The sequence below is a fragment of the Dromiciops gliroides genome, chromosome 5 (genome assembly GCF_019393635.1).
Source record: "Dromiciops gliroides isolate mDroGli1 chromosome 5, mDroGli1.pri, whole genome shotgun sequence".
Taxonomy (NCBI): domain Eukaryota; kingdom Metazoa; phylum Chordata; class Mammalia; order Microbiotheria; family Microbiotheriidae; genus Dromiciops; species Dromiciops gliroides.
Window position 1 is genome coordinate 45716208 of NC_057865.1, and position 14178 is coordinate 45730385.

The 14178-nt window shown below is 36.9% G+C and overlaps 1 protein-coding gene across 2 annotated transcripts in view; it reads right to left on the reverse strand.

Annotated features, from left to right (window-relative positions):
- LOC122729861 (myosin VIIA and Rab interacting protein) overlaps positions 1 to 14178 on the reverse strand; it is a 441763-nt gene that overhangs the window by 398696 nt on the left and 28889 nt on the right. For both annotated transcript variants that reach the window (XM_043968959.1, XM_043968958.1), the window contains exon 2: positions 1438 to 1585. In XM_043968959.1, the coding sequence (XP_043824894.1) occupies positions 1438 to 1547 (110 nt within the window). In that variant the 5' untranslated portion in view covers positions 1548 to 1585. The remainder of the gene's footprint in view (positions 1 to 1437; positions 1586 to 14178) is intronic.

The window sequence follows — 14178 nt, forward strand, 5'->3', positions numbered from 1 at the left end:
GTTACTACCTAAATATTTCATTTTCATATGTGTTCTGTCTATAACTGCAACTCGAATTGATTTGGACATTAGAGTATATCCACATCCAGATGCAAATTAACAAAATACTTTAGAATACATATACCATAATAATGAGAAACAATTATAGGACACATTAAAGCTTGGAAAGTGATTTGCATACATCGTCTCCTTAGAACCACCCAAGGGTCTTCTGAGGAAGGTACTACAGTTCTTATTATTTCCCTTGAGGATCAGAAGAGTTAATTTTCAAATATAGTGATGTGTCCTGAACATGAAGGCCCCTATTCCTCTTAGTTTTGAAGCTTTGTCACTTTGCACAGCACATTGTCATTGATCTCTACTTCTGAAGATCATCTCTTCAGAGAAAGTGTCTATTTTCAGTGGTTTACTTAATATCCCATAGGGATAGAAAGGGTCATAGAGTATGTACAATGCTTATGGAATAAAACTTTTTATGACTATTTCCTGATGAGGAAAATAATCCTGTTTTATGAAATCCATTCATCCAGCACCTTTACATTCCCTTCAGAAGACCCTGGTGCCAAGATTTATATGTATTTTTAAGCTGCCAGCATTTAGCCAGAATTTCTGAATATTGGCAATTTGGAACAATATTCTTTGTGATATCATCGAAGGAACACTGAGCTAGGAGGCAAAAGATCTGGGTTCTAGTGGTAACTAGCACTTGCTGGTTGTGTGACCTTGGCCAAGTTACTTAGGTTTTCTGGGCCTCGGTTTCCTTATCTGTAAAATGAGGGGTTTGGGCCCCCCAAAAGTATCTTCTAGCTTTAAATCAATGTCCTACTATCATACTATACGATCCAATCACCTCATCTCTCTATGACTTAGTCTCTATAAAACGAGGGCAGAGGGAGAACAGGTCACGTTGGTCTTCTTCTAGCTCTCGCGTCCTATGTCTAGGGTCATTCTTTGCAAGATTCTCTCAGCAAATAGGTTTGGTTTCCTTAGCACAGTGGTTCTAATGGAGTATTACTCCTATCATTCATATACACAGCCTGCACCATAATGTCATTGTTTATAGGTTACCTTTTAAGTTGCTCTCTATTTGTTCACCACAAATAGGAATGGAAAAAATTGAAGTTGGAACCAAGTTCAAAGTCACCATTTGATGCACAAATTGTATAATTCTTGTACTCACTAGCTGTTCTTAAGAGGTGAGTCACCAATAAAATCCTGGTTATAAAGTCAATATGTACATACCACTGTATACACACATGGTCTAACCCTGGAATTAACAAATAGTAATGATTGACCCCTAAATACACGTAAATATTTGCTTATGTGACATAACAATATTAATTCCCAGGCTTTATTGGCAGAAAAGCTTAGGAAGTCTGTTTGTCTCATCTATATGTGGTTCACCATCGCAAATTTTAAGTAGTAAAATCAGCCTACCTAAGCCGTTCTTCTTCTTTCTTACGAAGATTGAAATCTCGCTGAACCACCTGAAGAACATGTTCTGTTTCATCATCTGTCAAGCTAGAAAGGTCCAGTTTCCTCCCCATGGTTTGTTCAGTTGTGAACACCAACAGTTAAAAAAGACCTGAAACAAACAAACAAAAATATTATAAAGACAATGAAGGAAGTATGTATGCAAATCAAAATCTTGGTGACAAGAAAATTGAAGACTAGCCATACATAGTATATCATCCAAAGAGTAAATTTCTAAATTATTTCTAAAGTATTTTATAATCTCTAAAGTATTTTTCTAATGTAATTTTTATAATTTATAAAGTATTTATGCATTTATGTTTCTAAAGGATTATATTTATATTTATACAATCATATCTCCATACATATACACATCCTCTCCATGATGATATTCAGCAAATATATTCTGAGTAATTCTTGAGTCGTGTCCTAATTTTGGTGTAGGGGAAGTCTTCATCTGTGACTGAACCCATGTAAGGAACTCCCAGTGTGGAAATGCTCTCTGCTGTTACAGACTCATCAATAACCTAAAAGTTTTATCAAGTCATCTAGTATATTGAAAGTTTAGATTATTTTCCCATTTCCACATAGCTAGTATATGTTAGAAGCAAAATTTGAACCCATTCTGGTAGGGTCAGGATGGAAGTGAAGTCTTTAGTTGAACCAATACATCTGGCTTGAATGACAATTACATAAACATTATTCAATAAAATAGCCCCATTTTGTTTTTTATTATCTCTCTGCATCTCTTCTGAATAATCTACTTCTGAAATTAGACTGACCATTATCCACTTCCAGCCATATGTTTCAGAGACAGACAGTTGTGTCTCAAGATTGCATAACATTAGACTCTGCTCCATCTCCAATGGATCTTGAAAGCATTTCTACATGTAGAGGTTGGGTAAGACAGAATAAAATTCCCTAGGTTCTTTTAAAAGTCGATCATTTCTGTGGCGGGAGTTAAGCTCAGAAAATCCAAACATTGTTTGTTTCATACCTAAGACACACATTAGGTCATATATCACCAAGCCACATTGTAAAAGACTGCTGGAAGCATAAAGCCATGATGTCAAATGTTCCTGGTGCAGAAGCAGTTGATGAAATTTCAGTTGAAATAAAGGCAAATTGAGTTGTCAACAGAAAAGCTAACAAGTTGGGGGAAAGTATTTATAATACATTCACCCTAAATACCCCCCTAGTTATTTTATTCTAGTTGCTTTGTGTTATCTTTTTGTTTGTTTGTTTCCATTTATAAAATTGAAGATTCACGTTTACTGATACTGGGAAAATATAAAAAAAAATAATAATGAAGCATACTTCTTTGACACACAGCCCTGTGGGAGAATTCTACATTCATTTGGACTGCTCTAAAATATTGTTCATTTTCACTGGAAAACAAAAAGTAGCAGAATTAAAGAAGAATTATATTTGCAATCAAAGAAATAAAATCTAATTTAACAAACAGGTATGTTTATTGAGATGCAGGAGTACTTGTCTTTCCATAGACCCTCAAGTGTCAACTATTTCCTATTGGATCCTGATTTTTTCATCCATTGTTTTAACTATCCTTCTCAGGCTTGTGTCACCTTCAAATCAGATGAATGTGACCTCTGTATCTTCATCCATATACTGATTAAAAATGTTTAACAACACAGGGCCATGTATGGATACTTGAGGGTATTCTATCGGATATTTGCTACCCTACTGAAGCAGTTCTAAATCCACTGACTGGATCCATTCCCCTCTATCTTCACAAAGAATAGTATGAGATATTTTATTAAAAGCTTTACTCTAGGCGGATTTCAGAGAAACCTGGAAGGACTTACAGGAAGTGATGCTGAGTGAGATGAGCAGAACCAGGAGAACATTGTACAAATATCAACAACATTGTGTGTTGATCAACTGTGATAGACTTGACTCTTCTCAGGATTACAATGGTCCAAGATAGTTCCAAAGAACTCATGATGGAAAATGCTCTCCAAATTCAGAAAGAAAGAAGTGTGGAATCTAGATGCAGATTGAACCATATTATCTCTATTATTTTTGTTTTTGTTTTTGTTTTTTGAGGTTTTTCCTTTTTGCTCTGATTCTTCTTGCACAGCATGACTAATGCAGAAATATGTTTAATGCGATTGTACATATATAACCTATATCAGATTGCTTGCTGTCTTGGGGAGTGGGGAGGGAGGAAAGGGAGGGAGAAAAAATTGAAACTAGAAATCTTATAAGAAGAAATGTTGCAAATTATCTCTACATGTAACTGGAAAATAATAAAATACTTTTATGGAAGAAAAAGCTTTGCTGTTCAAATCCAGCCTTAGACACCTTACTAGATGCATGACCCTGGGTAAGTCATTCAACCCCAATTGCCTCCAAAATTTAAAAAAAAAAAGATTTGTTACAATTTAGTTAAATTGTATTAAAGCATTCCATTCATCAACTAGTTTAGGCATCCTATTGGAAAAAGGAAATAAAGCCAATTTAGCATGGCTTGTTCTTGACTGAGGCATGCTGCCTCTTTTAATCACTTCACTTTCTCCTGTTCTTTTTCTAGAGGTTCATCAACCAAAATCGTTTCCTATGATCTTCTCAGACACTGAAATCAAGATGATACCTAAGCTGATTATGAAAGAATTCTGAAAGGAAGAGTTGTGTTAGGACACATTTCTGGCAAGGAGAACTGACTACATGATTCCATGGAGGTGGGAAACAAGATATTAACTCCAGAGAACCAGTAGTTCAATTTGTCTAGAATAACAGGGTATGTGAAAGAGAGTAAGGTAAAAACAAAGCTGAGAAAAGTAGGCAAGAACTGGATTGCAGTGTCTAAAAGCCAGGCTGAAGAGTTTGTGTTTTATCTTACCGACCCTGGGAAAACCAGAAGCTTTTTTGAGAAGGCAAGTGACCTATTCAAACATATAAACATATTAAGAATAGATTAAAGGGGCAGCTAGGTGGCACAGTGGATAAAGCACTGCCCCTGGATTCAGGAGGACCTGAGTTCAAATACGACCACAGCCACTTGACACTTACTAGCTGTGTGACCCTGGGCAAGTCACTTAATCCTCATTGCCCCACCAGAAAATAAAACAAAAGAACAAAGAAAAAGAATAGATTAGAGATGAGAAAGCCTAAAGGTAAAAAGAAAGTTAAAGAGGTTGGTGGATGCTTTCAGGGAGTAAAAGAAATCAAAACTATTTTCACGAAGATACCAAAATGTTACTTGCCTCTTAAAATATTTCCCCCCTTTCCAACTACATATTTGTATAAGGCCAGATTTTCTTCATATGCTTTAACCAAAATAACATATCACAACAGATTTTATGCAGAAGCAGATATGAGAATCAAACTGTCTTCTGTTAAGCCAAACAATAAAGAAATTTACAGTAAGATGCAAAATAATGTCACTTTTAACTAATTTTTGAAAATATATAATTTTTCATTGACAGTGGTATTTATGAAATATAATGTGATTATTATCATTATTTTAAAATAATTAATAATGACCTGTTTTAAATTTTTAGGTTTTAATTTCTAAATATAATAATGATAGATATATCCCACATAACCAAAACTTGTGATCTTAAAGATGGTAAGGGCATCCAAAATCAAATGAAATTAAAAAATATGATTTCTATAAAGTGGTTGGCACTATGACTGGTATTTAGAAAGCACCAAAATGCCTATTCCTTTCCTTATTCTCAAAGATGACAAAAATTCTCAACCACTAGTCTAGGCAATAGATAGTGAAGGATTCAACTAGGTAGCAATATGAGTGGGGATGAGGCAATTGGGAGAGATTTTTTGTTATTCAATTTCTTCAATCAAGTCCAACTCTTTGTAACCCTATTTGGGCTTTTATTGGCAAGAATAAAGAAATAGGCATTTCAGTGTTTAGTCATTTCAGTCATGCCTGACTCTTCATGACCCCATTTGTAGTTTTCTTGGCAAAGACACTAGAATGGTTTGCCATTTCCTTCTCCAGCTCATTTTACAGATGAGGAAACTGAGGGAGGGGGAGAGTTAAGTGACTTGTCCAGGGTCACACATCTATTAAGTGTCTGAGGCCACATTTGAACTCAGGAAGATGAGTCTTCCTGACTCCAGTCCCAGGACTCTATCCACTGCATCATCTAGCTGTCCTGATGTCAGAGATATTATAGAGATAAAATTGAGAAGACTTGGCAAATGATATGCATGAGAGGTAAAAAAGAGGAAAGAATTAAAGATAATGTCAAGCCATCCCATATGAGATAATGGTGCCATCAGTAGTAACAAGGACAGGGGAAACTTAAGGGGAAATGATGAATTCAGTTTTGTTTATGTTGAGTTTGAACTGGAATTGAGATATCCAGGTGGGAATGTCTAAGTTACATAAGTTCAAATGAATTTCTTAACTGAGGCATGCTGGTTGTCATATCACTTCTCTTTCTTCTGTTCTCTTTCTAGGGGTTCACCAACCAAAATCAGTCCCCAGGATCTTCTCAGACACTGAAATCAAGATGGTACCTGAAGAATTCTGAAAGGAAGGGTTGTGGTAGCACACATTTCTGGCAAGGAGAACAGACTACATGAATGTGCCTGAAATTCAGGTGATAGATCTGGTCTAAATGTATAGATCTTAGGGTCATCTGCATAAAGATGATAACTGAATCCATGGAAATAGATGAGATTACTAGGGGAAATAATCTAGGGAGGGGGAGGCCTTGGACAGAAGCTTGGGAACACACTGAGATGGCAGGAAGAGGATGGACCAGTGAAATAGATCAACAAGGAACCAGAGATACCCTGTGCCATCAGAGCAGAGTTCTAATCATCTTAGGCTAATCACCTTGGGGATGAAGGAAAAATCTGCTTATTCCTCTCCCTAAGACTTCTCTCTGAGTATTTGAATACTGGAGTGTTACCTTATCTCAGGGACAGCCCTAAGAAAAGTGATCAAGATAAGCAACCTATGTCTGTCTGTACAGCCTCTTTCTTTTCTGAACCCCTTTTCAATTTGGAATTTTGGACATAATTTCAGAGATGAAGAAGAGTTTGAAGGAGTGTTTTGGCTTTCATTGCCCCTAACATAATGTCATCCCATCGACAGTAGCCAACTCCACTGATATGATAAACTAGCCTTATCTAGTCCTGATCCATCTAGAAAAAGTAAACAAAAATCATATATTGCGCTTTGTGATGACAGAAGCTTACTTCACCACCAAAGCTGGCACACCTGAAAATGTCTTTCAAGTAATTCAAACAGAAGGCTTTAAAGTTATTAATAAATCTTTATATAGTTCTTCTGGAAATATAAAACTTTTATGATCATTCATCAGCTAATAGTGAGGCTTATAAAACTCAGACATATAGCAAATGTTTATGGTCACAAATTGTTTTCAATTATGGGTAGCAAACTCAGCAGGACTCAAAGGCAATTGGGGAGTGAATAAAAATTCTGCCCATTTTTGATTTTCTGTGACAACATGAGACAATCAAAATAAGATGGAACATTGAGATCCACAGATAATCTCGAATTCTTATGCCATGTAGTTGTTTTGAGTGCTAGAGTTGTTCACAACAGGCAACATTGACAGAGGGCTGTCTTTTACCTCCTCTTTCTATTTCTGGGGACCAACCATCAGGACTGCTAACAAGCAACAGAACAGTCCAAAATGGAGAAAAATAAAAAAAATACTTGACCAGTCTTTTAGGTCATTGGCTTTATCCACTAGGGGACAATTTTGATTTTGTATATATTGGCTTATTTCTGAAAGCAAAGATAAATTTAGCATCTTAGGCACTTATGTCAGGAACTGCTAATGAACTTAAAGCAGTTATTATTCTGCCATCTGTGCCACTGGGCAAATCTTCTTCCAGACACATGGCATCAAGTTTTGAAGAACATGTATGGTTTGGTCCTCAAAGGTTAGCATTCCTGATTATTGATCATTATGCTATGCTAGCATTAAGAATAGAATTCAATCAAACAGACTCCATGAATATGAATCACCATGCTTGAATAAAATTATTTATAAGAAAAAGGTCAATTAAAATATTTAACCAGTAGGGAATTCTCTGACTGGATAAAAGCAGAAGCTGGATGAGAGTTTCTGCTAAGAATTAAGTAGATCAGTAAATTAGATGTACTTGTTATAAATTTTTAAAAAGCTATTGTGGGGGACAGCTAGGTGGTGCAGTGGATAAAAAAAGCACCAGCCCTGAATTCAGGAGGACCTGAGTTCAAATCTGGCCTCACTTCACATGTATTAGCTGTGTGACCTTGGGCAAGTCACATAACCCTCATTGCCCCACAAAAACAAAAAGCCATTGTGTCTCTTACTATGATTCAATCCAAAATGGGTTTGCCAACCCACATGGTTTAAAGAATGTCACCAATTCATATGGATAATATGAATGTACCAGTTTTCATTTAAGAGTTTTCTTTTTTTTTTTTAGCTCAAAATCAGTATAGGTTATAAAATATTGAGGTGGAAAATTGTTTATTTAGTCCAACACTAACAGATGAGGATACTAAATTCCAGAGAAGTCAAGTCATTTCCCCAGGACTTGATAGTGATAGCAAGAGCTGGAATGATAATTTAGGTCTTCCTGACCCCAAATCCAGTGCTCAACCTAGCTTCAAATCTACACTACATTGAGCACGATGACTATGTTACATTCTGCCTGATATTTCAAGTAACCAGGTAATAACCTTCCAAACCTTAATATTTCTCATGAGAAGTCATAATGGAATCTTTCATCTATCAGATAGGTGAAGACTCATTTGTGTTATAATTTGAAAAGAGATCCTGAATACTAACTCCTTGAGGGAAGAGACTTTTTTTTTTAATTTCTTTTCATTTGTTTTCAAATCATCAACATTAAATGCTTGACAAATTGAATTGAATTGACAGGTATTTTAACAGGGCTTATAATTCCACCATTTAATATTTGGTCAAAAACTGCACAAAAAGCCAACCTTTCCTTAGGTACCTGGATACGTTTATGAAAACAGCATACTGGGTGACCTTGATTGCTTACAATTCTAAGTCTCTAACTTCACACTCAATATAAAAATCTTGACTACAATGCCCCTAACAGATGGTCATCCTCTCATGATAGAAAGTCTCCAGTGACAGAGTGCTCACTACTTTGTGAGACAGCTTGTTCTATTTTTTAACAGACCTTGTTAGAAAGTTCTTCCTTTGCAGTGAGCCAAAAATCTCTTTTCCTCTAACTTCCACCCATTTGGCTCCTGCTTCTATTCCCTTATAGCCCCACTCAGCTGTGTTTCTCTCTGGACTTTGCCACCAGATTAACCTGTTTCCTCATGCTGGAACTGCCCTTAACAGCTGGAGCCTTCCTAAAAAATGGTATAAATCCACATACATGCTAGCTCCCCCCTTTCCCATGGGTGAATTGATTCTGGGATCTCCATTTGGGGAAATGACCCAGGTTGGTCATGATTCATTTCCCTCCTCCCTGTGCTTTTGATTCTCTGAACTTTGACCTCATATCCACATGATAAATCTTTCAGTTTTATTCTATGTGTTGTCTACCCCCATTAGCATGTAAGCTTCTTGAGGGCAGGGACTATCTTTCTTTTTGTTTGCAATTATATTTCCAGATCTTAGCATATAGTAAATGATTAATGATGCAATGATGCTTGCCTTTGGAGCAACACAGAATAAATGTCTTCCTCTTACCCCAAGGCAGCTCTTTACATAGTTGATGACATTTAAGATGCCTGCCCTTTGTTTGTTTGTTTTTCTGCTGCAGTAAAATGGATTCCATGACCTGGCCATCCTATCAACGTTCTTGAATGTTGATTCCAGTGCCTTCCCTCTGTTAATTACCTCCTATTTATCCTATGGACAGGTAGGTGGTGCAGTGGATAGAGTGCTAGGTTTGGAGTCAGGAAAACTCTCTGCCCGAGTTGAAATCTGGCCTCAGACACTTACTAGGCTGTGTGACTCTGGGCAAATAACTTAGTCCTGTTCACCTCAGTTTCTTTATCTGTAAAATGAGCTGGAGAAGAAAATGACAAACTACTCTGGTATCTTTGCCAAGAAAACCCCAAATAGGGTCACAAAGAATCTGAAACAACTGAACAATAACAGAATGTATTCTATATAGAGCCTATTTTGTATGTTAGTTTGCATGCATGTTGTCTCTCCTTATTAAATTATAAGTTCTTTGAGGGTTGGGGCTGTCTTTTGCATCTTTTTGTATCCCTGGCATTTATCACAGTGCCTAGTGCATAGTAGGTGCTTAATATGTTTTTATCGATGGAGTGACTGAAATATCACTCTTAGAATGGAGTACCCATAGATGAACACAATACTCTAGAAGGGCTCTGACCTGTGAGCCTCTCCCTGCTAGTGAACTGGATAGTATAGAGCCATTAACATAGCCTTTTGCTGCTTTGTCAGCAGCCTATAAACCATCTTTGGCCCAGCAGCTTTGGAAAACCTCTTATTGATCCCACAAAGAATTCTTCTCCATAGCTGATTTGGTGCCATGCACCTACTATTTAGCAGAAATCTCTTCTTGCACCAAGCCAAAGCATTGTTATGATCTCATTTCTGGCGAATGAAAATGGGGTTGGAAGTTACAAATTTGCAGAGTAATCTGATCATCTTCATCCTGAACAGGCTTTATTGAATTTTCCCTCTATTATTCCGGGTGAATGCTACTTCTAAATTAAGGCTGCAGGAGAGTGGGGTAGTTATTTCCTATTTTATTCTGGCCACATCTCACAGCAGATGGAGTTGGGGGCTGGTCTAAAAAGTCTTTTGACCACACCATCTACATTTTTAACATCAGAAGCTCAATTCTTTTAAGGCAGCCTTCTGAATCCATCTTTGAAGCCTAAAATATGATGTATGCAAATATTGCAAGGTATATCTCTACCTAAGACAGGTATTGAAAGCAGGAACCTTTCTTAATGGAGCTTTCCAGGAAGCTGAATTCCTTAAGCAAGAATATAAGACAACCAAGGGTTGTCTTGGTGCAGATGGTGAAGTTCCAAATACATACATACACATATACATGCATATGTGCATACATACATACTTACATATTTACATATACACATAATACATGTATGGATAGACAGGTAGATATGGATAATTAATAATAGATAAATCCATAGCCCTCCACTTTTATTTCTTTGACCTTGTCAGTATTCTTTCAGGTCCCTGTCATAGGAAAATTAGGCTGTGAGCTACTTGAGAATAGGCACTGTCTTTTGCCTTTCTTTATATCTTCAAAGTATCTCTTCTACATAGTAAACACCTAAAAATGTTTTTTTAACTGATGGGAACAAAAGTATTATGGTGCCTAGACTAATGTACACATAAGACTTTTAAGTGTTCTTTTTTCTCTTCCAAACTTAATTAACCATCAACAAAAACCTTCACAAATATATCATAAATGAAATTTTTAAAACTTTATTTGCAGTTGGTTTTTTAAATGTACATATTAACCTTAACAAGAAAGGGACAAAAACATCCTGTTTGATTCCTTGTTCATTTCTGAACTTTTTCTTCCATGGATTTTTCAATATTTGGTGGCTATAGTTAATTTTCTTATGTAGTTGTAAACAGTGTTGTTCTTCCCCCATTCATTTTTTATTGTTTCGTTGGAAATGGGGAGATACCATGGAGAGAGTAATGGAGCAAGAGACAAGAGATTTGGGTTCAAATTCTGGCTCTCACACTTGTTCTGTGACCACTGCCCAGTCTTTTTATAATATATAACATAACATGGTATGGGATAATATGACAAATTACATCTCATATGGGGAGATATCCTGGTAATATGAAAGCATTGCAGGGGGCAGCTAGATGGCACAGTGGATAGAGCACCCGCCCTGGATTCAGGAGTACCTGAGTTCAAATCCGGCCTCAGACACTTAACACTTACTAGCTGTGTGACCCTGGGCAAATTACTTAACCCCAATTGCCCCACAAAAAAAAAAATGAAAGCATTGCATAGGGAGTCTTAGGATATAGGTTTAAATTCCACTTTTCACACCCACTATCTGTGTAATCATGAGGCAAATTATTTCCTTCCCTTGTCCTCAGTTTCTCTAACTGTAAAATAGGGTGATTAGATTAAATGAATTCAAATCAGCATTGGGCTTAGAGTTGGGAATTTCTGAGTTCAAGTTTAGCCTGAAATACTTACTATCTTTGTGATCTTTGGCAAGCCACTTACCCTGTCTGCCTCAGTTTTCTCACCAGCAAAATGGGTATAAGACTAGCACCTGTATCACAGGGTTGTTGTGTGGATCAAATGAGATAATGTTTGTAAAGTTCTCAACACAGTGCCTGGGACATAGTAAGCACTTCATAAAATGCTTATTCCCATCTCCCACTTCCCTTTTAAATGGTCTCTGAGAAGCCCCTTCCTATCCTATGTCTATCAGCTTATATCAGTTTTCACAACATTGTTAAATTCTTCATAATACAGTAGCCATTTCTTTTAATGAAATAATATTATTTTATTCTCCCAGTTCACAATTCCTTCAGTCATCCCCCAATCACTGGTCTTATAGGTTGTTTTGTTTCCTATTTTGTGCTATTACCAACAATACACATTCAATGTGTGTGTGTTTTTCCTGTGCTAGTGTGGAAATATCTTGGCTCTTATTAATACCTTTGTTTAGATTTCTTGCCCCTTTAAGCACAGCAGAAATCCTGTTTGTTTAGTGGGGTCAATAGTGTCTTACTGTTTCCATTTGCTTTTTGTTTCCTTCTTATTCATTGCATTTAATGCTGCCTGCCTACCTACACAATCTGGTAATTGGTACTTATTTATAAATCTAAATAACAATGTTCACCCCCACTTAAAATTTCTCCTATGGTTTCAATTAAGCAAATGATTATTCTTTACTTCCTGTCCTATAACTATTGTGCATAATAGAGCAGTTGGGGAATTTCATCATAGATTTGGCAGCTGGCTGCATTTGGAACCCGGATGATATGGAAGCGTAAGGAGATGGTACCATTAGGCAAGTTGACTTGAAAATGATAAAATGGCTCAACCCCCAAAGTCATGAGGAATAGTTTGATATTGCCTTAGAAGGAAGTCTCCAGGGGAATACTCTGGGGATGTATGGCTAGTCCTGTGCTATTTAACATTTTTATCAATGACTTGAACAAAGTCATAGATGGTGTGATGATCTGGTTTTTAGATGACACAAAACTGGGAGGTACAGATAACATAGTTGAATGACAGAATCAGGACTCAAATTGATTTTGGCAGGCTACAATATTGGGACAAATCTAATAAGATGAAAATTTAATAAAGATAAATGCAAAATCTTACACTTGGGTTTCAAAAATCAACTCACCAAGTATAAAATGGGGAAGGAGTAGTCATGATAATAACTCTGCAAAAGAACTGTGGTTTTAATAAACTGAAAGCTCAGTTAAATCAACAGCATGCAATGTTATAAAAAAAAGTTAAAGCAATCATAGGCTTCATTGAGAGACACTGTGTCCAGGAAGAAGAGGACAATAGTTTCATTGTACTCTGTCCTACTCGCACTACATCTGGAATATTCTGTTCAATTCCGGGAGGTGCAATTTAGGAAAGATACTGATGAGTTGGAGAGTACTCAAAGGGTGGCAACCAAGCTCTTGAAGGACCTTGGGTTCATGTTATATGAAAACAGCTTGAAGAAACTGGAGGTGCTGAACTTGGAAAAGAGCAAACGTAAGGAAAGTATGGTAGCTGTACTGAAGTATTGGAAGAGGAAAATATGGCAGAGGGATTGCTTGGCTTAACCCCAGTACAGAGGGATGAATAGAACTAAATGTAGGTCTGATGTTAGGAAATACTTCCTAATAACCAGAGCCCTCCAAAAACAGATTGAGGGGGGCAGCTAAGTGGCACGGTGGATAAAGCACCGGCCCTGGATTCAGGAGGACCTGAGTTCAAATACAGCCTCAGACACTTGACACTTACTAGCCGTGTGACCCTGGGCAAGTCACTTAACCCTCATTGCCCCGCCAAAAAAAAAAAAAAAGTAAATTGAGTGACGTCCAGAGAAAGCGTATTCTCCCTCAGTTAAGTTATTCATGCAGAACTTAGATGACCAATTGTTGGAAATCCTACAGAGGAGATTTTTTTTTTTTTTTTAGTGAGGCAATTGTGGTTAAGTGACTTGCCCAGGGTCACACGGTTAGTAAGTGTTAAGTGTCTGAGGTCAGATTTGAACTCAGGTGCTCCTGAATCCAGGGCCTGTGCTCTATCCACTGTGTCACCTAGCTGCCCCCAGAGGAGATCCTTACATAGGTCGGCCTCTGAGGTCCCATCTAATTCTGAGGCTCTACAACTAAGTTATTCTATGGCTCATGTTTATATGCATGGGCCTTCACAGCAATATGTCATTAATAGAGGTTTCACCAATTCTGAATTTGTGATTGATTATTCATGCACACAAAAGCTGAGTTTTATTTTATTAGGGGAATAAAGAGGTTTTGTAGGCAAATGGGTAGTATAAATGATATAATTAGATGAATGTTCACCTGTCAAGACAATAAATTATTTTTGAGCATGTAATAGTTTGTTTTTTTTCATGCATATATCTTATAATTACGATCTAAGTAGAGGAGAACAGGGTTTAGGCTGCTGTTTTGGTTTTTTTTTTCCCTTTGGCACCATGAGATGTTAAAAAGAAAACCACATTTGAACTCAGAAGTTGAGATC